Source organism: Trichosurus vulpecula, chromosome 3 (genome assembly GCF_011100635.1).
Source record: "Trichosurus vulpecula isolate mTriVul1 chromosome 3, mTriVul1.pri, whole genome shotgun sequence".
In the NCBI taxonomy this organism is placed as follows: domain Eukaryota; kingdom Metazoa; phylum Chordata; class Mammalia; order Diprotodontia; family Phalangeridae; genus Trichosurus; species Trichosurus vulpecula.
The window spans coordinates 315,825,350-315,848,194 of NC_050575.1; the positions used below are offsets into that span (position 1 = coordinate 315,825,350).

Consider the following 22,845-nt stretch of genomic DNA (forward strand, 5'->3'; position numbering starts at 1 on the left):
TGTCTTGTGGGGGGAAGGGAGGAGGGAAGGAAGAAAATCTGGAACTCAAAATTATGTAGAACCGAGTGTAATAAACTAAAAATAAAAAAAATTAAATTAAAAAAAAATTAGAGTAAACAGGATATTACTTTTCACCAGCTAACACCCTGATTTTCAGAAAAATTGCACAACTACAACTACAGTTGATTCTTTGCAAAACTATGATGGGTTATAAAAGAAATGGTTCTTGATAAATTAGAAAGGGAGGAGGCAATCACATATCAACCATATGTTTATTCAGAACATCATGTCAATATACCCTCATTTTTTTTGACAGGGTAATCAGACTAATAGATCCTGGGAATTCCATAGACATAGTTCATCTAGATTCCTCCAACAGGGCATTTGATAAAGATTTTCCTGATGTTCTGAGACAAAAATGAAGAGGCAGGGATTGATCCTGTGTGTTTAGAACTGGTTGTCCAACTAGGTCCAGAGTGGTGATGTCAAGTTGGATGAAGTCCCTAATGAAGCATCATCGTCTCTGCCCTTGGACACTATCAAAATTTGGCTTTTATCAATTACTTTGATGAAAGGATAGAAATGTTATATTTATCACATTTTTAGAAAGGAAACTAGAAGGCATGACTAATATGCTAGATGACTGAATCAGCATCCAAAAAGGCTGTTAATAGGTTAGAAGTGAGGATGAAAGTAAAAAAAAAGAGACAAATATAATGTACTTGAGTTGAAAAAATCAACTAAGTACAGAATGAGTACTCACCCAGGACAGCTCACATGGAAAAGAACTAGCATTTTAGCTGACTGTACATTCAATGACAAGTCAGTGATCCGATGCAGTAGCCAAAAGGGTTAATTTGATCTTAGACTCTGTTAACAGCATTATCACTTTGAACGCAAGAGAAGCATTGAGTCCACTGTACTTATTCTGGTTAGGTCTCATCTAGATTATTGCGTCAGGTTCTGGGTACCATATTTTAGAAGAGTCACTGACAAACTGGCATGTCTATAGAGGATAAGTTGAAGGAGCTACTGTAAGATGTCCTCAATATTTTCAGTGAAGTGAAGGTGAAGAAACCTGGTACTATATAAGGAATGGCTGAAGGAACGAATGATGTTTAGCTTACTTAGTTGAAGTTAAATACTGAATATTGGTAACGAGAAAGATGGAAGAAACTTTGGACTGAGCAGGCAGAACAATGGGTGGAAGCTGCAGGGGAAGCACATTTCAGCTCAAAATAACGAAAATCTTCCTAATAAAACAGAAGAGGCTATGTTGTAGGATAGGGAGTAGGCAGTGGGAAGCTTCCAAACATTGTCTTCAAGTAGAGGCTAGACACACTATGTTGCAGAGGAGATGCACATTTCTGGTAAGGGTTAGAAGAGATAACTTCTCAGGTCCTGTCCAACCCTTGACTTTGTGACTGATTCTAAATGAAATCCTACCAGAACACCCAAAGATTGCATAGATCAATGTAAACCTGGAAAGAAGTCTAGAATGGTCAGTGGCAGATTTGTATTTGGTTCTATCTCATTCAACATTTTGATCAATGATTTGAATGACTGATAGCATTGAGGGGGAAAGCTAACACAACCTTTCCCAGAAGCTCCCAAAGACTCCAACAGACTGGAATCATGAGTCTAAATTATCAAGATGAAATTAATAGTAATAAACCTATACCAAGATGAAATCACAACAGGATGGGTGAGATCTACCTTATTAGTCATACGTAGGAAAAAAAAGATTTTTTCCCATATATTTAGAACTGAATAAGACCTTAGAAACATTCAAGTCTAATATCTCTATTTTATAGATAAGAAAACCGAGGCACAGAGAAGTCAAATAATTTGCCCATGATCCCACAGCTAATAAGTATCTGAGGTGGGATGTCAATTCAGTCTTTCCCGAGTCCAAATCTACTGCCTTATTGATTTTAGTTGACTTTAAGCTCAGAATGATACAATGGTGTGACAACGCTGGGAAGAAAAGGTTATATAACCTTAGGCTATATTAACAGAAATATAGTATTAAGAATAAGGGAATAATACAACTGTATTCTGTAGTTGTCAGAAATCTGGAACACCGTGTTTAGGCATGAGCATCATATTTTAAGAGGAATACTGACAAAATGGAGTACAAACAGAACAAGAATGGGAAGGTCTAGAAATCATCCAAGAAAGAAATGTTTAGCTTGGAAGAATGACTTGTAGAATACAACATGAAAGCTTGTTTAAAATATCTCAAGGATATCAGAATGTAAAAGAAGGATCACACTTATTTTGTGTAGCTTCAGAGGGGAAAAACTAGGTAGAACTGGCAGAAGTTACAGAGCAGCACATTTTGGCTCCACGTAAGGAAGAATGTCCTAACAAATTGTTTTGTTGCCTAAATAGGATCTTCCAATACCTCAAGCCCATAACTTTTTAGTCATCAATTGCTCTCTTTCCCTCTGTCTATATGTCCTACCTATTCTTCTTTTGCAACATTCCTCTGATTCTTTGTCCTCCTTCACCCCAATTCAGTCACTTCTCAAAACTAGGTTACCAAAAGGTTACCCTAAACTAAGAAATGGAAATTCTCAGTACCACAGGCCAGTTCCATTTTGACCAATTTTTATTAGTCCCTCTTCTTGAGAAGCCTTAGTCATCCAAAAAGCTTTTATTGGTCACCAAGTCTATTACATTAGGGCTAGAAAAGATATGAAAAGCAAGGCCTAGTTTCTCTCCATTAATTCTTGACTCAAATTATCACCTTAATCAATTGGCCTTTTCTGTCTCACTAGCTAACTGTTCTGATTTTCTAATATATCCACAGTGGATAGCATAAACAACCCACCTCAGCTAGATAAACTTGTTTATGATTGTCACTTAACCTCTCTGGGCCTTGGTTTACTAGTCTGTGAAATGGTGAGGTTGGACTAGACCAGGGATTAATCTTATTCATGTCTTAGAATCCTTTGGCAGTCTGGTGAAATGTATGGACCCTTTTTCAGAATAATGTTGTCAAATACATTATATATATATAGGATTGCAAAGACAACTAATTACATTAAAATAGTTATCAAAATACTAAAAAAAAATTCAGACCTCAGGTTAAGAATCCCTGCAAAAGATAGTTTCTGAAGTCTTTCTGTATCATTCTCTGAATCCTTTATTCACCTATTTTGTCTTCCTTTGCAATAAGTGTTCCTTGCTCCAGTATAGCCCTTTATAAACATTCTTACATGTATGCTCTCATCGGATCCTCACAAAGATCTTATGAAGAATTCAGGGTATCCCCATCTTACAGATGAAGAAACTGAGGTTCAAAGAGGCTAAGTGACTTGTTCGAAGTCCTAATCCATTACACTAACCATTATTATTAAAATAACACAGGTACACACACACACACACACACACACATACACACACACAGGTTTCAAGGTTTACAAATCATTTTCCTCACAACAACCCTGTGAGGTAGGTAGTACAACTATTATTACCCCAATTTTATAGATGAAGAAACTGAGGAGGGAATAAGTGACTCAACTCCCCATCTGGTGACCTTTCCCTTCCACCGTCTCTCATTCATGCCACTCCTCTCTGCTTTGAATACTTCCTTTCTGCCAAACCCTGTCCCTCTTTTCTCTGCGAAGCCTTCATTTAACACAATCTGGTTTATGTTTCTTCCATTACTTCAACCACCTTCCCTGAGCAGCTATTTTACTTATACAAAATCAAAAGAGCCACATTTCTATGTGTAAGAAAATACATTTTAATATACTTCTGTGGTTTTGCTTGTCTGCTCATATTTTTCATTTGTTTCTTCCATTAATAGGTAAGCTCCCTGAGGACAGAAATGGTGCCACCTGCTTTTGCTATAAATTGGAATAGTACCTAATGGAGTGCTTTTAACTTAGACTCAATGAGATGTTACTGACTAGGTCTTAGATACTTAATGGTTAAATGTAAAAATATGATTCATTGTGGGTATGAGTTAAAGTATGGTTATACAGCAGGGTCTTAGTCTAATAAATGACTTGGTATGACCAAAAGTCAAAAGGAAAGAAGATATATTCTATATGTGACTTAAATCCAACATGATAATCAATCAAGTCTATTACAATGTCCAATATAAGGCACAACTGTTACAAATATTAAATCTAGAGCTCTGATTTTGACATTTTAATTTCTCTTAAATGTACTCATTCCCTGCAACAATTAAATAATCAGCCTATATTAGCCAAGCTTAGACTTCAAGTGACTGAGTCTATATTTCTTCACAGTAAGAAAACAACAATAAAAGATACTAATAAAGCAATTAAAAAAACAACTAAACTATGACTAACCAAACCTCACTTTCATAGGAAATAAGCAATCCTGACAACTGGTAAAAACAAAAAAATCCAGCCCTTAAAAGAAAGATAAAAGCATGCAACATCCTGATCTTCAGAGGACAGAATGCCCCATGGTATAGAATAGACATCAAATCTATGAAACAGAAAAGGCCTGACAAAAATATCAGTAACATGAAAAACTGCAAAATCTGTTCTAAGATGTTCAAAATTCCTAATTTTTGTGTCACTTCAAAAGGCAAATTAGAATCATCATGGATTCTCTCTAATTTGATTATGCTTAGTTTTACCAAGAGATGTTCTACTGGGACAGTAGAATAGGTTGATTGGATAAATGAGTCATCTGGAGTTTCTCAAGTAATTATTTAACAAAGTAAAATTAGACATGCTGCATTCTGTATTTGACACAAACCATGTTGTTAACACCAGACTACTTCCAAAAATAAAGGCTAAAACATAAAAGTGTTCAACTTAAGGTTGGGAGACTTGGTCTCTTTTCAACCAAACCATTATTTGGCCACTTCTTCAGCAAATTCCTATTACTGTGTAAGTTTGTGTGTGTGTATATATACATACATATACACACATATGTATATATTCACCTATTCATATACACACACATATATTCAGATAGATAGAGAGATCTAGTTACTTCTCTAACTCTGTAGATGGTCTCTAAAAGCAGCAGCAGTAGAAAAATTCATCACCATGAAGCCGACCTGGTCATGAACCTCAGACTAAAAAGGATGTATCTTACAAAAAATATTTTTTAGTGATTCTGTAATTATAGAATTTCCATAACTGCTTTGGAATATATGTGTGTGTATGGCAAAGCTGCCTCTTCAAAAACCTTAGCTCAGAACAGGAGGTAAAGAAAAAGATGTCTTATTTCTCTAATTGCAAGCTCAGTTAACATCTTTGGGATGACCCCACACAGCCTAGCAATGACCTTGCTAAAATAACTGCAGTGCTAGAGTTCTCTGACCCAGTGGTATTTAAATTTCCATGGGTTCAGTTTTTCGGTGCTAAGCTTATTCCCAACAGCAACTGTTTTCTTCTGGACCAAAGTAGATTCTAGTCATCAAAATCCGGAATGTCATCGTAAGAGTAGCCCCTGTAGCCTTTGGAAGCATAGTAAGCAATGCGCAAGTGGTAGAATCCTGGCAGGAATACCAGAATCCCAATTATCAGGACAGGAATGGCTCGGTCTGCCCCCTGGTGGTGGAAGAAGGAAAACATTATCACACAATGTCACCAAAAACTTAACAGTAGCAAGATAAAAGGATATTTTTAAAAATCTTTTTAAAGATCTTTTAAAAACACAGAGGACACTAAAGGAAAAGAATTATTTTTCTTTATAAGGTAATCTTCAAATTTAGGTGTTGTGATTTAGGGCAGCAACAGAAGTGATCACTTCCAGTGAAGGCCATTTGCTACAATAGAGTTTTAAACAGCTAACAGGTAAGAGTTCATCTTTATAACATTTGATAAGTTTATGAAGTCTGTCTTCATAATAACCCCAAGATATAGGTAATTCAAATATAACTATCTCTATTTGACAGATAAGGAAACTACGTTCAGAGGGAAAGAGACAGGACTCAAACTTAGGTTTTCTTAAGGCCAACAACAGAAACTACTTCAAGGATTTGTCATTTTTTTTTCAGTGAAAAGTTCTCCTTCCAATGACATTGATAGTGGCTTCTCTATGATTCTGTAGATGGGTCTTTGAAAACTGCTGCAGTAGAAAAATTCATCACCATGCTACCAAATCAGAACTTCAGACTAAAAAGGACATGTCTTACAAAAAAATTTTTTTGGAGTGATTCTATTACTATTTCCATAACTGCTTCTGAACAATTCCAATATCAACTATGTTAAAACAAAAAACCTTGTCCTTCCAACTTTCACAGCATCCCTCATATACATGTTCTCTTCACTCATTTAGCCACAATTCAAATTCAGGCTTTTATCATCTCTCTCCCCAGTTCTAACTGTTCTCCCTGCCTCAAGCCTCTCCCCATTTCAATCCATCCTCCACTCTGCTGCCATGTAATTTTCCTAAAGTGTAGATCTGACTATGTCAACCCCCTGCTCAATGAGTAGCCAGCTTTTGGTTTTCTATTACCTCCAAAATCCAATATGAACTCTGGAATTTAAAGCCCCTCATAATCTGGACACTTACCACCTTTCTAGTATTCTTATACCTTATTCCTCTTCACACACTCTATGATCTGACCACAATCTCCTCCTTGCTATTCTTCACACAGGATATGCCATCTCCCATATCTCCGTGCCTCTAACCTTGACTATCCCTGTCCCCACCCTCATCACCACTCACAGAGTGCTTTGCTCCCTCTCTTCTGCTTCTTAGTTTCCTTCAAGACAGCTCAAATCTCATCTTCAGCAGGAGGCTCTTCCAGGTCCCCTTAGCTCTTCATGCTCTCTACTTTCAGATTACTTTTATCAACTCTGCATGTATCTTGCATGTTTATAGACAGTTATTTGCAGGCTTTCTCCCACATTAGGATATATGCTTCTTATGGACAAAATCTGTTCCTGTACTTCTCTGTATCCCCAGCACTTAGCACATTGCATTTAATAAATGTTTGTTGCCTAACTTAGCTGAGTGACCTAAAGAAATAGCATATGTGTGTGTGTGTGTGTGTGTATCCTATATAACCTACTAATGCTCCAAATACTACTTCATAAAGTCCCAGTTCCCTAAATTTGAAGATTTCCTTAAAAATAAAAATAATTCTTTTCCCTTAGTGTCCACTGTGAATCCAAAGGGTGTTCTGAAAGATAAAGATGGCCACTTCCAGTCTCCTCTGTTTTTCTATTTCTGAGGTACTACAGAAGTCTAGTCAGTGGCTTTTTACATCTCCAGGCCTCAAACCTATACAATGTAGTGGTTCACTGCTTTTCCTTCAGTCTATAGTCACCCACAAAATTGAGGTCCAAGGCTCAGGATGGGTACAGAACTAAAATGGGAGTCAGGAGCCAACTCTGCCACTTATCAACTGTCTGACTTTAGGTAAACTGATTAGCTTCTCTGAACTTCGGTTTTACCACATGTAAAACAAGGAAAATAACACCTACCACCTAACTCACAGGAATTGTGTGAAGATATGTGAGAAGTTTTGTGAGTTCAATGGAAGAAAATTAAATTTTCTTTCTTTGCTTCTAGACAAAACATTTGAGTTTATTTGCATATGCTTTACTTGCCAAAAAGAAATTAAAAGTTTTTTTACATTTTCAATTTTATTGATATTGTGTTTACATTACAAACATTTACATATCATTCCTGCTTCATGAGAAGCCTCTTGTAACAAAACGAAACAGTTAAGCAAAATTAATAATACAGTGGTCTTGCCTGAAAATTTATGCAACATTTCACAGCTATAGCATTCTTTCATTTTACTATTTTAAAAAACTTAACAGAAATCTATCTTTACCTCCTTCTACCTACTACCTTGCTGGGGAGGGGGAAAAAAGGAAAAAAAAAAACCAATTTCTTCTAACAAATAAGCAGAACAAACTCCCCAATAACTATACACAAATATATTGTGTGTGCGTGTGTATATGTATATATTATATATATTTTTCATTATGCTCCCTAAAGCTACCACTTGTCATGGAGAGCATGTTTCATCACTGGTCTTCTGGAATCACGAATGGTCGTCACTGCACTGATCCTAGTTCTTACAGCTTTCAAAGTTGTTTTTTGACTGTACTAGTACTAGTCCTAGTACTACTCATTTCGTTCTTCAATAGTTTATAATTTTAATGTTTACTCTATCATTTTTATAATACTGATGTCCTAGTATAAACTTTCTGTTTCTGCTCACTTGGCATCAGTTCATACAAGTCTTTTCGTTTTCACGTCTTTTTGAAATAATCTATTTTTCCTTATTTCTTACATATACTACAACTTATTTAGCCATTCCTCAATCAATGAATGTCCAACAAAAATAAAGCTTTAAAAAATTCACAGATAATTTAATAGTTTCACAGCACTTCCTAAATACAGTGAAGGGTCAGCTACGACTGATCCTTCCAACGACTTACCCCTTTGCTGATGTATCCAGCTAACAGCAGAGCACCTATGACAATGAGAAAGGTGCCAATCATAAATAGCACTACGGCGAGTGCTATAGCCTTGTAAGGGATTTTGGGAGGGCTCTTCTTAAACTAGAAGGTGGAGAGGGAAAAAAAGACATGACAGAAGCATCAGGACTCGAGGTGGAAAAAACACAGAAAGAAAATAATACCTTCTCTCCACCCTCCCATTAATCCTGGTGTACCAGTAAGGCAGTAACAACATACTTGTCCCCTTCTCTTCAATCCAACTTTAGGGAAGAAGAAAAAGGAAAAGTGTTTTCGGAAAAGAAAAAGGGGAAGGACTTCAAGAAAATAATCCTTCATTCTCAAGGCAATGGGGGAAACTCCTTAAAACCTCAACTATTATACCAAATATTTCAAGGGAGTCCTGGCAAATTCTTCTTTCTAGTTCTTTATTTCTTTCACAGACTCCCAGAGTTCATCTAGTCCAACCTCTACCTTAAATGTTCCATTATATATGAATTATTTTTTTACAATGCATTGAGATACTACACCAAACACTGGGAATAGAAAAACAGACACAACATATGCTGCTCTCAGCAAGTTTATAATAGAAGGTGGAGAGATTATGTCCACAACTATTATATCAGTAAGATAATGAGGATTACAAAAAGGTGAAGAAAAATGCTAAGAGGATTTGAAGGGGAGATTCTCTTTGGCTTGCTGAGGTCAGGAAAGGCTTCATGGAAGAGGTAGTATCTGAGTTACTCCTTGAAGTAAGGGCTCTTAACTTATAGAAATTAGGACAGGGAATAAATGGAAGGAAGAATACTCTACTCCAAGCATGTTGTTGGAGTATATTGTGAGCAAAGGCATCAAGACTGAAAAAAAAATGAAGAGACAGGAAGTAGGTCAGTTTGCCTGGAATACAATCTGAGCAATCTGAGAGGGGAGCAATCTGAGAGAAGTCTGGAAAGGTAAGCTGAAGCTAGATTGTGGGGGAGGAAGGAGCTGAACGCCAGGATCTAGACTTTCTACTTGATTCCATAAAAGATAAGAAGCTACTGAAGGTTTTTAAGCAGAGGGAATGATGAGAATTGTGCATTACAGAGTAGGCACAGAGTGGGCAAAGAAAAACCAGTCAGGAAGCTCTTACATAATCTAAATGAAAAGGGTCTGAGCTATAGTAGTTGCAAAGGGAGTGAAAAGGACGGAACTAAAGTGAGAGATATTTCAGGATCAACAGGATATAGGAGCTGAATGGAAGTGTTTGATCAATCGACAAATATTTATTAAATGCCTACCATACACCAGACACTATACTAAGTGCTAGGGACATAAAGACAAAAATGAAACATTCCCTACCCTTGAGGAGCTTACATTCTATCGGGGGGACAATATGTACATGTAAGTGTAATAAGATCTATACAAAATATGAGGTAAATTTTTGGGGAAGGCTCTAGCAGCTGGTAGGATTAGGGAAAAGCTTCATGTAGGAGATGACACCAAAGTTATAAGCCTGAACATCTGGGAGGATGACAGTGTCAAGAGTAATAGGACACTGGCTACAAGAAGACCAATAAACAGTCATCCAGCTTTTTCTTGAGGACTTCCAGTGATATGAAACTCACTAACCCTCTAGGGAATCCCTTCCCCATCTTTGAAGTTTTAAATTATGAGGTAAATCTTCTTCACATCAAGCCCAAATTGGTTATTCTTTAACTTCCATCCACTGTGTCTAGTTCTCTTGGATGAAATAAAAAGTCTTACTCTTTTCCACTTTACATCCCTTTGAATATCTGACAGCAGCTACCATACTCCTCCCTAAAGCCTCTGTTCTTCTTAGCCAAACACTGCTACTTCCTTCAACCGATCCTAATATGGCTTGACTTCAGGTTCTTTCACTATCTTGCTTACCTTCCTCTAGTCACAGTCCAATTTGTCAATGTGTTTACTAAAAATACAGAACTGAGTACAAGATTCCTGAAGTGCTTTGACAAGGCTTGTATTGGTATTATTCCTCAGAAAGTTAATGCCATGAAAATCTAATTTCTTCCAAAAGAAAAAACCCTCTTATGCTAAAATAACCAAGATCTCATAAATCACTACATACATGGTCAGAGACCTTCAGTATTCTCCAAAAAGAGGGTCCTTAAGATCAAGGAGATATTTGTGTGGCCAACAATTTTGGATATTAATGAAAGGTGAAAAGACGAATGATCCCATCTCCAAATGCAATTTGTTTTCTTGGCAACTGCCAATTGACATTTACTGATCACTTACTAGGTGAAGAATACAGTACTATGCATTACAGAAAGACAGGAACACATATACAAAAGAGGCAGTTTCTGACATTTGAAGCTGCCTAACACCCTTATATGTTGGGAGATGGACTATTATATCTACCTAACATTTTCACTGTACCACAAGGCAAATGCCCTCATAATGACCTCAATTTGTGATAAGACTTTGAAGTGGCTTCTCAAGTTTTAGGTCAATGTTTCTGAATAGACTTTTTTAGAAGTCTCCTTGGTCCTTTTCAATTTTTATTTCAAATGCCAAAGCTGCAAGAATAACTCAAACTTATATAGGTTTGAGGTAATATGTATCTTTACAGAACCAGCTCCCATCAATTCAGTTTAGAACGTTTTATACTAAGGGGAAAGACAAAAGAGGCAGTAATATTATCTCTAATAACTATAACCAATGTGGGGCACAGATTTAATAACTATTTTCTGTGTCTTTCTTACTATTTCCCAAGAAAAAGAAAACTGTCCATTAAAAAATATACCAGAGAAGAAAGGTGAATGCTTATTGATGACAACAAGAATGAAAATAGTTCCTCCTGCTATTTCTTTCTATTCAAAGCTGGCTTCTCCCTCTTTACAAAGTAGAATTAAGTTGGTTTTAATTTAAATTCACATACACAGCTAACAAAGTGCTTTAAAAGGATTACAGCCTCAGTAAAATTCAACATAATTTCCCTGCTGAATTTTAAAATTTCCAATTTGTTCAACTACACTGTCTGACTGTGGTGAATATTCTAGACGTACCTCTGGGAAGCCAGAGGAGAAATTGACAAGATCTATGTTGTGCTGGTTTGACCCAGTCCCCCTTAGTCTATCTATAGTTTAAAGGTTCCAAGTATAAATCCTAAGATCTAAGATCCTGCAGATCAAACTATAGATCTTGCCATAGAATAACAGATTTAGAGCTTGTGTTGGTAAACAAAATGTGCTCTTGGAACTCAGTTCAACCAAGTGCCCTGGAAGAGTTTGGCCTTTGTTTCCTTGATTAGATTTGGGAGTCCTTGGTGACCTCCTTGCCTCAGGAGAGGGCCTAGTTTACACATGAGTTTGAGCGACATGTTTGGGACATCAGAGGCTTTTAGACCGCGTGGGTTTAAGTTGCCTCTTTGTCACGATTCTAGGTCACGTGGGTGAGTCACATGTGTGACTCACCCTTGACCCTGAAAGAGATATAAAACCAGGAGTGGGCTTTCTCTTTTTCGGAGCTCTTACCCACAGCTGTGGTGGCGTGCATGACTCTGGGCCAGCCCTTGTTATGAGCTCCCGAGCTGAACTTAGATGTTGGTAACTATGAATTGTATTTGGTCTGTCTGTCGATGTTTGTAATTTGTTTGTATTTTGCTCCGAAGTTCAGGGTACTGGCTTTTTCCCCTGAACTAAGTGAATGATATTTGTATGCTGGATTAAAGTAAACTTGTCAACCCCTTAATGTTGCTTTCCTTAGTAAAGCAGATCAAAAGAACCTGGGCTTTTGCAGGGTGCTGGTGGCGTGCTTGTTGTTGGGTTTGTGTTGGTCTTTCACCCCCACAACAGCTGTTAGCCAGATTGTTGAAACAGAGCTGGAAGGGACCTTTAAAGGCTATTTATTAATTCCAACCCCCTCATATTATAGATGTGGAGTTAAGGTCTTAGAGAAGTTAAAAGACCCGCAGAGGTCACAAAGCTTCTAAGTGTTTGTGAGGCTGGATTTCAACCCAGGTCTACTGGATTCCAAATCCAGTGCCTCATATACTCCAGCATATTGCTTTCCTAGGTGATTAAATTCTCTAGAAACCGTCTTTAAAGGACTGTTGCAGAGTCTAATTCCAGAAGATTTTTCAGTTATCTGAACAGAAATACAGCCAACTAACATCAAGTACCTTTTCCCTGTTTACTCACCTGAAGGTCAATGTAGCCATCATCTGTGCTAGAAAGCTTGGAGTACTTCACTTTACTACTGGGGATCCCAGTAGTTACATTGTTACGGGATGGCATCATAACAAAGAGACTGTTTCCTCAGCTAGAATCTGAAAATAGAGAGAATCTTTGATGACTGCACAGACAAAGTAATGAATCACAGAATTTTAGAGTTGGTGGATAACCTAGGAGGTCATTTTTACCCAAAACATGAATTCCCTCTACAATATCCCCAACAAGTGACCTTTTGTGGGGGAGTGGTGGTGGTGGTGGTGGTAAAATTTTAAATTTATTTTAAATACAGAACAAGAAAAGAAAAAATAAACATTGCTCTGTACACAGCAGAACACAGGAGAGGATTCAATACAAAACAATATATTTCCATTTCAAGAAAACTTATATAATACTTCACTATTTTCAAAGCTGCCCAGCTTTTCCTGCCTCCTTCCAGGCCTTCTTTTATTCTCTGCTGTGCACTTTTTACTTTATTTCTTTTTCCCCTCCCTCCCTCCCTCCTCCCTTACCCTAAGGAAAGCTACAAGTAAACTCGGAGATCTAGCTCTAGATCTCCGAGCATAATATGCATACATACACAAAGATATCTACAAAATACACTTCTAAACACATACACTCATACACATGTACATAAAACCCTACTCTGCTTACTTCTGCTTGTCCTCTGTCTGTCTGAGGGTGGACAGCATCTTCCTTCATAAGTCCAAGTCTTTCCATGTTTTTCTAAATCAACCAGCTCATTACTTCCTACACCACAGCAATATTTCAACCCAATCACATGCTATCTGAGAGACTGTCTAGGAAAGTTGTCCCTAAATTTTTTGCATTCCTTCTATTCTTGGCTACATGGGTTTTATTTATAACAAGAAAATTTTAAATAATCAAAATTATTCATTTTATACTTCAACAATGCTCTCACCTTATAATATAGTTTAAGGTCTGACACTGCTGAATCTGCTTCCTCTACATTTTTTTCCCCTGGTTTCTTTTAAGTTCCTAACCTTTTGTTCTTCCAAATGAACTCTGTTATTATTTTTTCTAATTCAGTACTTTTTTACTAATTTAGTTGGGATGGTATTGAAAAAATTAGGTAAATTGTCATTTTAAAAATTATATTGGTTTTATCTACCCATGCACAATAAATATTATTTCAATTATTTAGATCTGACTTTATTTGTATAAAGTACTTTATGTTTACATTCATATAATTCCTCTGTTTGTTTTGGCAGGTATACTCTCAGATATTTTATGCTGTCTAGTTATTTTAAATGGTCTGAAACAACATAGAACAATATTGCTGACAGTGTAGTTTCCCTGTTTTTCTCTTTTGATTAAATCTTTTTTGGGGGGGGGATGGGGGGAAAGGCAGGGCAATTGGGGTTAAATGACTTGCCCAAGGTCACACAGCTAGTCAGTGTGTCAGGTGTCTGAGGCCAAATTTGAACTTAGGTCCTCCTGACTCCAGGGTCGATGCTCTACTCACTGTGCCACCTAGCTGCCCCTCTTTTGATTATATATATTTGTTTTAACTGAGATCATGATTACTACCCCTGGGTTTTTTTTTATACAATAAATTCTACTCCTGCCCTTTATTTTTGTGTGTATCTCTCATTTTTATTGTTTCCTAAAAGCAACATATTGCTGAATTCAAATTTTTATCTCCTATCCATTTCTGTTTTATGCATAAATTCATCCCATTTACATTCTAAACTATAATTACTTGTGTATTTTCCTCCTTCCTATTTTTCCTCACTAGCCTTCTCACCCTATCCCTCCTCACTTTTCTGCTTTACTTCTACCTGCTACTTTGCCCTCCTATTCTTTAACTTACTTACTCCTCTAGGAGTCCTACCCTTATCCTTTCCTCCAATCCTATCTCTTAACCTTCTTCTTTCTGAATTTAGAAGACTTTTATGCCTTTCAAGATATACATAGCTCTCTCTTTAACCCATTCCTGATGAGTCAGGTGCCAACACTACCCACCCTCACCTCACTTTTTTGAATCAATTTTTCCTTTTATGCCTCATTCGTATGACAATTACTCCTTTTTATCTTTCCCTATGTAGTGTCATTTTTCTAGAATCACCTCATCACACTCAGCTCAGCCCAAGCCTTTCTTTCAAACTACCCAAATAATTACGAGTCATAAAAATATTGATATTTTTACATGTGAGAGGTAAACAATTTGACCTTTTTGAGTCTCTTAAAATTGGTCTTTAATGTTTACCTTGATGTTTTATGTTGAATTTTCCCTTAAGTTCTGCTGTTTTTGACACAAATACCTGAATGCCCTTTTTTTTTTCCCTTTCAGGATTATACTAACTTTGCTGGGTAAGTTACCCTTGGTCATAACTCCAGCTCTTTTGCTCTACAAATACAGTATTCCAAGACCTACGTTCCAATATGGTAGCTGCTTGCTCTTGTGTAATCCTTCTTGTAGTACCACAATATTAAATTTTTTTTTCTTGTTGCTTGCAATATTTTCCCATTAACCTAAGAGCTCTGAAACTTAGCTATGATATTCCTGTAAGTTTTCCTCCTGTTTTCTCTTTTAGGTGGTGATCGGGGATTTTTTTTCTTCTATATCTGCTTTGCCTTCTTGTTCTAGAATTTCAGGGCAATTTCCTCTGATAATATCTTGCAATAGAGTATCAAGAGTCTTTTTTTCATTGTAATTTTCAGGTAGTCCAACTATTCTTACATTATTTCTCCTCAATCTGTTCATCAGATCAGTTGTTTTTCTGATGAAATGTTTCATGTTCTATTTTTTCATTCTTTTGACTGTTTTGTTATTTCTTCTAGTTTTCAAGGAATTATTTTCTTCCTTAAGTTTCTGATTCTCTATTTCCCGTTGGTTGACTTTAAGTTTCTTGATTTTCTTAGACTTTTATTTTTTTCCCTATTTTTTCCTCGATCTCTCTTATTTGATTTTTAAAGTCCTTTTTAAGTTCTTCCAGGAACTCCTTTTGTACTTGGGACCATTTGACATTTCTCATTGAAAAATTAGTGGCTTTTTAGCTCTATTATCTTTCTCTGAATATGAACCCAGATCTTCTCTAGCCCCATAGTCGCTATCTAAGGTTGGGTTCTTTCTCCTTTGCTTACTCATATTTATTTATTTTTGTTTTATTTTATGTGTAATCGAGTTCTAGTCCTGAGGTATGGGGAATGATGCCTCAAGGCCCAGGTCCTTCTTACTGGTATTTGCTGAGGTCTGTTCCCGGGGCCCAACTTTGGGCTCTCTTCTCCACTCCTAAGCCACAGCTAGGGTCCCCAGCCACACTATCCTGCAAATGATCTTGCTCCCCACAATCCCTCAAATAGATGCAAACTACAGCTGTCCTCTCTGCCCTGGAACTGAAACCAGGGACTCTGTTCTCCTGCAAGGGGCCACATGCAGCAGGGTTGCTGTTCGTCTACTGCCGCATTCACCAGATGTATGCTAGCTCCTTCTCACCCTCAAAGTCACAGAGGAGTATGGTCAGCAGGGATGTATTTGGCATCCCCTCCCCCTCCCTACCCATGGAAGGTCCTTCAATCTTCTCCTATTTAGCCACAGAACCCCCATGGCCCTAGCACCCCACTGCTCCGAGGGCTTGTCATTTGTTGATTCCAAAGAATTGGCCTAGAGGTGTCTGCACTTCACACTAGCCCTCTGCCTGGGGTCTTCTCAAGTTGTCTTAAATGTACCTCGACTTTTGTTTATTTCTTCTGTTCTACATTCCCTCTGAGGCAAAGTTCTGTCTTTTTTTGTGGAGAAAATTTGGAGAGGCAAAAGTTTTCTGGCCTACTCTGCCATCTTCCCAGAATCTTCTCCAACAGGTGATCTTTTCTTCCTGACTCTTTACTCCAAGCCCAGGTAACTAAAAGCTTCCCAAGTCAGCCAAGTCGTTAGGAAGTTTTCCTTTATACTGAATTTTTGTAATTTCAATTCATTTGCATATGTTCTGCCCTTTAAGGCGGAGCAGAATAAATCTCATCTTATTTCCTATGAGAGCCCTTCAGCTATTTGAAAAGAGTTAACACATTCCCGTTAAATCTCGGCCAAATGGATATCGCGAGAGATTTTGTCAAAAGCCCTGTTGTTATCCAGAAAGGTTAAGTTACATTAGCTGGAGGAAATGTATTAAGAGAATTGACTGCTACGTTCTCTACACATTAAAAAAAGCCAAAACTGATTTACATGACAATATCTAAGCAATCAATATGGAGACATCAGACATCACATTTACAGAATCACACAAAGTTAGGGCTGAAACAGTAAACCCAGCTAGGACATCCCCTTCATCACACAGATAAGAAGGCAGCCTGGTACAGTGGAAAGGGCTCTGGCTTTGGGGTCAGGACACAGACTGAAATTCCAACCCCTCTGTCACTTCCTACCTGTGTAACTCTGGGTGAGTCTTACTCCACCTCTCTGGGTCTCCACTTCATCATCAACAAAATGACAGGCCAGACTAACCAGAGTGGGGAACCTGTGGCCTCCAGGCCACATGTGGTCCTCTAGGTCTTCAGATGCGGCCCTTTGAATCAATCCAAGCTTCACAGAACAAATCCCCTTGATAAAAGGATCTGTTCTATAAAACTTGGACTCAGTCAAAAGGCCGCACCGAAGGACCTAGAGGGCCACATGTGGCCTGGAGGCTGCAGGTTTCCTACCCCTAGACTAAACCGTCTCTAAGGTACCTTACAGCTCTACATCTCATGGTTGTGCAAAGTCATTTTGCCAAGTGGCATTCCAGGCTGAGAGAGAACCTAGGACTAGAACTCAGGCTTCTGGGTGCCAGGGCTTTTTACTGTAATACTAGGCCAGATTTTTTTTTTAAACACTGGCACACACAAACATCTACAAACATTTATTCAGTGGAACTTCTTGGAAAAGTATCATTTCTGTTTAAAGATAAAGACAATGAGCCATCAGCATAAAGAATACAAAGTATTCCAAGGTTTTAATCAGAGTTTTATGCCTGACACCAGAATTCCTGTGCTCAGGTGCTAGCTCATTGCACTCTCACCTCTTGTTTTAAAGCAAACATGAAACTAATGGGCTTAATGTGATTTTTTTTTTACTTTCCATACTCTAGGAAACAAAAGTGAAGTAAGCTGAGTAGAGAACACAGGTATGTTCACAATTATTCCTGTTATTATATATTAAACTGAATATATACTCCTACGATACTGACAGGTCCTTTATACCAGTAATTCTACCATTAATGATATCTTGGACACATACCTCTGAGTGGCAGTTCTAAGAGGTGCCTGTGCTAGTGACAATGCGTTTTGGGGACTGTAGATTGTGAATCAGTGATAAAGAAAGGTTATACTGGCAAAAGACACCCCTCCCCAACTCTGGTGTATATCCCCCAAATACTACTGGAAGAACAGGAACAAACTAAAGTTTCATTAAAGACATTATGTAAGTAGTTTCCTTTAGGAAACAGAATTCCAAACGGCACAGCTCTAAAATACTTCACCTGAGCCTCCAAGGAAACCTGGGATTCGAAGAGGCAGAGGTGAGAAGGGAGTGAATTCCCAGCACTAGAGTAACTACACCTTTTTTACAGGGTTGTTGTGATGATGTATGCATGTAAAGAACTTTATAAAACTGAAGGCACTCTACTGCTACTATTAATTATCTTTTTAACATTATAACTCTCAAGTGACATAATGGGATACCACAATTTCAGAATCAAAACTGCAAGTGATCCAAGAGGTAATAAAAAGCCTCATGCTGAGAAGAAAGTAATGGTTAGCTACATGGAAGAAGTAACATAGATGATACTATCATGGAGATATAGATATATATACACACACACATATGTACAAAGAATCACATATATATGAGACCACAAAAGGAGGTGGGACAGTCATGTGTAGCAATTCAATTCAATAAACACTCCTTACGTGCTTACTGGGTGCAAGGCACCGTGCTAAGCACAGGGGATACAAATAAGACAAAGACAGTCCCTGCCCTTTAAGGTTACAACCTAGTAAAGAGAAAACATAAAAGAAAACTAGAAGAAGGTGAGGGTGAACACCAACGGGCATGTTGTTCCATGAAGGGCAAACCAAGCACATGGAAAATGGAGAGTGAGCTGCAAGGTCCAAATCCTGCTCTCTATAAAGGAAAGCTTTAGAACTGAATGCTCCACCCTCCAGTCCTCCAATCAGAGGGGAGAGGATGCTGAGGGTGCTGGAAGGTACTGAGAATCCAACGCTGAGTTAGCAGCATGGTGATGGATATTTCTAGTGATCAGCTTATCCTGGGAGCAGTCTCTTTTTCTGAGAACAGGGCCCAAGCAAGAGCGCTGGGGTACACTTACAGTTAGTGGGCATACTATGGATGAAGAACCAGTAAAGGAGATTGAGAATGCACAGTCAGACAGGTAGGAAAACCAAGAAAGAAAGAGAGCAGCGTCCTGAAAACCCAGAGAAGAGAATCATCAGCAGTAGCAAATGCTGCAGAGAAATAGAGGATGTAGATGAAAAAAATTAGATCTGGTAATAAAGAGATCAGTGGCAACCTTGGAGAGAGCAGCTTCACTTCAATGAGGTCAAAAACCATCCTACAGAGTGTTTAGAAGACGTCAAGAGGAGAAAAAGTATAGGCAGCTTTTTCAAGAAGTTGAAGGGAAGGAGGGGTGATAAAGGACAATGCCCAGTAAGGATGGTAGATGGATAGTAAGACAGAGTGGATGGGGGAGACCGGGGCCTATTTATCATGCAGTGTTGAAGGAATCAGAACCTAATGTGAAACTGAAGATGAGAAAGAGAAAAAGTGATATTGAGAATAATCTGATAGAGAAAATGGGAGAAGATAGGATCAAGGGCACAGGCTGCTAGGTGGCTCAGTAGAGGGGCCAAGCCTAGAGTCAGGAAGACTCATCTTCTTGAGTTTAAATCCAACCTCAGACACTTACTAGCTATGGGATTCTGGGCAAGTCATTTAATCCTCTTTGGTTCCGGTTCTCATCTGAAAAATGAACTGGAGAAGGAGATGGCGAGTATCTTTGTCAAGAAAACACCAAAATGGCCTCACAGAGTTGGAAAGGACTGAACAACAACAACAAAGGATGAAGAATACTTTTGTTTTTTTAAATGTCATCTCTTCAGCATACTGGATGGAGCAAAGGGAACAGTGGGAGATCATATCGAGGTTATATGATTTAAGGACAAAAGAGGGAGCTCTTGATTTTTCAGTGAGCTATGAGGAAAATTCCTCAGCTGAATGAGGGAAGCTTAAGGCCTAAAGAAGTTTTGGGACAGCGCTATTTATGAGATAAAAAAATCAATTAGGGAGAAGGATCGGTTTACAACATTGATCCATCCATTTTTAACGTGATTCTGGAAAAGCTTTTGCCCCTTTTTTTTCTAATATGGAAAAAAAATCCATTTGGAGGTGATGAAAATGACAATTCTGAGCATAGTGTGATGGAGAGAGTACTGGACTTCAAGTCAGATGTACTAGGTTTGATAGCTGCCTCTGCTACTCCATGCCCTTGGAAAAATCATTCTATCTCTCTGGGCCTCAGTAAAATGACAAGAATGGACTGGATTATCCCTAGGTCCTTTGCGGTCCTAAAGCCTACATTATAAATGGGTGGGTGGTTGCCACACCAATCACAACTCCTTGATATACAAATGTGCCAAGTTACATTATCTTATGACAGACCTTGAATCAAAGCACATCATGATATGACTGAAGTTTTACTCTTAGTCATACAACTGTTAGCCAAATCAGCTGTCCTCATCTTATGACACAGTTATAGATATACAGAATTTAGAGTCGAAAGATCCTAAAGGGTTTTATCTCTTGTAGAAAGATGAAGTCAGGGTCTGATGATTTAGTTCAATTCTCACCTCTAAACCCTAAACTGCCAGTGTGACAACTTTGGGCAAGTTAACCTCAGTTTCCTTATCTGTAAAATCAGGGAAAGGCTGGTTGCCCTCTGGGGTCTTCCCTTTTTAAGGGCCTGGGGCTTATTCGGGGTGGGCCTCCCCTGCTGACGTCGGTCGGTCGGGTCCTGGAGAGCAGAGGCGGCTGAGGACGTCGAGGCTGCAGCCAACAGTCCAGGAAGACCCCCTGGGGCGTAGCCAGGTAAGGCCCGGGACCACGGCCCTCCGCTTCCCCCGCCCGGCTTCCCGGGGCCTGGAACAGGGGGCGTCGGAGGAGGTGGGAAGCGTAGCGCCAGGGGGCGCGGATAACGTCCTCCTCCTGGAGGTCCCGCTCGCAGCTCGCCCACGATCAACACTTCGGCCTCGTCCTTCCGCCCCTGTCCGGTCCAGGCGCCGGACCCCTCCACCCGGTCCGGATCCCGCCGCCACTGCAAGCCCCTGTCGCGGCTTCTCTACCGGCACCCCCGGGCTCGTCCAAGTCCCCACGCTTCCCGCCCCGGCTTATGCCCGGGACCCCGCCTCTTGCACGCCCGAACCCCAGCCTGGAAGTCCTCCGCCAGAACAAGGACCCCGTAGGGCACGAATCCTGACAGCGCGGGGTGTGCCCGGCCCTGGCCCTACCTCCGGCCCAGGCCCATCTCTCTTTCCTCAGGCCCAGCAGAACAAGTCCGTGCTACCGGCGAACGCTACGCCCCTCGGAGAACGAATGAACGACCGACGGCCGGCAGGAAGCGTACTGGACTGTCTCGCTCAGAGCCTGCCTTCCTCTCCCCCGGCTCGCCGGGGCTTCTGGGCCTTCGCCTCCATATAAAGCGTCTCCTGATTGGTCAGCAAGAGGGGAAGGGACGCGTCTGATTGGCCCGTAGGTTTGTTTATCTTTTAGAGGGCATGGGAGATGCACAGCCTCAGGATTGGGGGTGGGGGGTGGGGAGAGGAGGGTTTGAGAAGCGGGAGGAGGGGGAGTGGATCTTGACTGTAAAAGCGGGCCGGGGCTCTAGAACTTTGAAGCTGGAATGTCAGAGCTCGGAAGGACCTTAAAACAGACTGTCAGAATGGGAAGGGACCTTAGAACACAAAATATCAGAGCTGGAAAGGAACCATAGAACATGACATGTCAGATCTGGAAAAGATCTTAGAACACAGAATGTCAGCTCTGGAACAGAACTTAGAACACGGAATGCCAGATCCGGAAGTGATTTTAAAACGTAGCGGGGAGGGACCTTAAAACATAATATCAAAGCTGGAGAGAGACCTTAGAACGTAGAATATAGAATGCCAGAGGTAGAAGGGACCTTAAAACAAAGACTAAGAGCTGAAAGACTTTAGAACATGTAACATCAGCACTGTGCAGTCCCTAGAAAATAGAACAAAATAAAACCAATGTAGTCAATATTAGAAGGAAAATAGAAAATTGGGGGAAAATTTTTATAGACAGTGTCTTGGTTAAAGGCCTCATCTCAACTATATAGAGAACTTTGTAAAATTTATAAGAGTATGAGCCTTTCCCCAATTGATAAATGGTCAAACGATATGAAGATAGTTTTTGGAAGAAGAAATCAAAGCTATATATAGTCATATGAAAAAGATACTCTAAATCATTATACAAATCAAAACAATTTTGAGATACCATCCCACACCTATCAGATTCGCTACAGTGATAGAAGGAGAAAATGTCAAATGTTGGAGGGTGTATGAAAAATTAGGACACGTACGCTTTTGATAGAACTGTGAACTGATCCATCCATCTTGGAGAGCAATCTGGAATTATGCCCAAAGAATGATGAAATTGTGTATACCCTTTGAACCAGCAATACCACTATTAAGTCTGTTTCCCAAGGTGATCATAAAGTTAAGAAGTTTCTCAGTGGCATGATGAGTTATGAGAATAATTGTAGTAGATTTTGAAGACTGTTTGGTGGGGAGTTTGGGGAGGGAAGAATCCATGATGATTATACTTGGTTGATATTAGGTAATTAAGCTACTTATTCAAATCCAGTGATTGAAAGATTTGTGACCATTTAGGGCTAATAATAGTATTTTGTTCTGCATCTCTCCAAAGCAGTTATCACACAATATTATGTATTATAGTTATCTGTATGGCTTGTCATTTTTCTTCTAGACCAGGGGTAGGGAACCTGCAGCCTCGAGGACACATGTGGCCTTCTAGGTGCTTGGGTGCAGCCTTCTGACTGAGGCCAAGTTTTACAGAACAAATCCTTTTATTAAGGGGATTTGTTCTGCAAAGTTTGGATTCAGTCAAAGGGCCAAACTTGAGAACCTAGAGGGCCACATGTGTCCTGGAGGCCACAGGTTGCCCACCCCTTTACTAGACT

At 39.2% G+C, this 22,845-nt stretch overlaps 1 protein-coding gene across 1 annotated transcript; it reads right to left on the reverse strand.

Moving 5' to 3' along the window:
* Positions 1–3,730: 3,730 nt before the first annotated feature.
* TMEM230 (transmembrane protein 230) lies at positions 3,731–21,299 on the reverse strand. The gene is made up of 4 exons (XM_036752585.1): positions 21,134–21,299; positions 12,584–12,711; positions 8,403–8,525; positions 3,731–5,549 (listed from the first exon to the last, which is right to left on the reverse strand). The coding sequence occupies exons 2-4, from the start codon at positions 12,680–12,682 to the stop codon at positions 5,409–5,411; spliced, it is 363 nt and encodes a 120-aa protein (XP_036608480.1). The 5' UTR covers positions 12,683–12,711; positions 21,134–21,299; the 3' UTR covers positions 3,731–5,408.
* Positions 21,300–22,845: the final 1,546 nt, after the last annotated feature.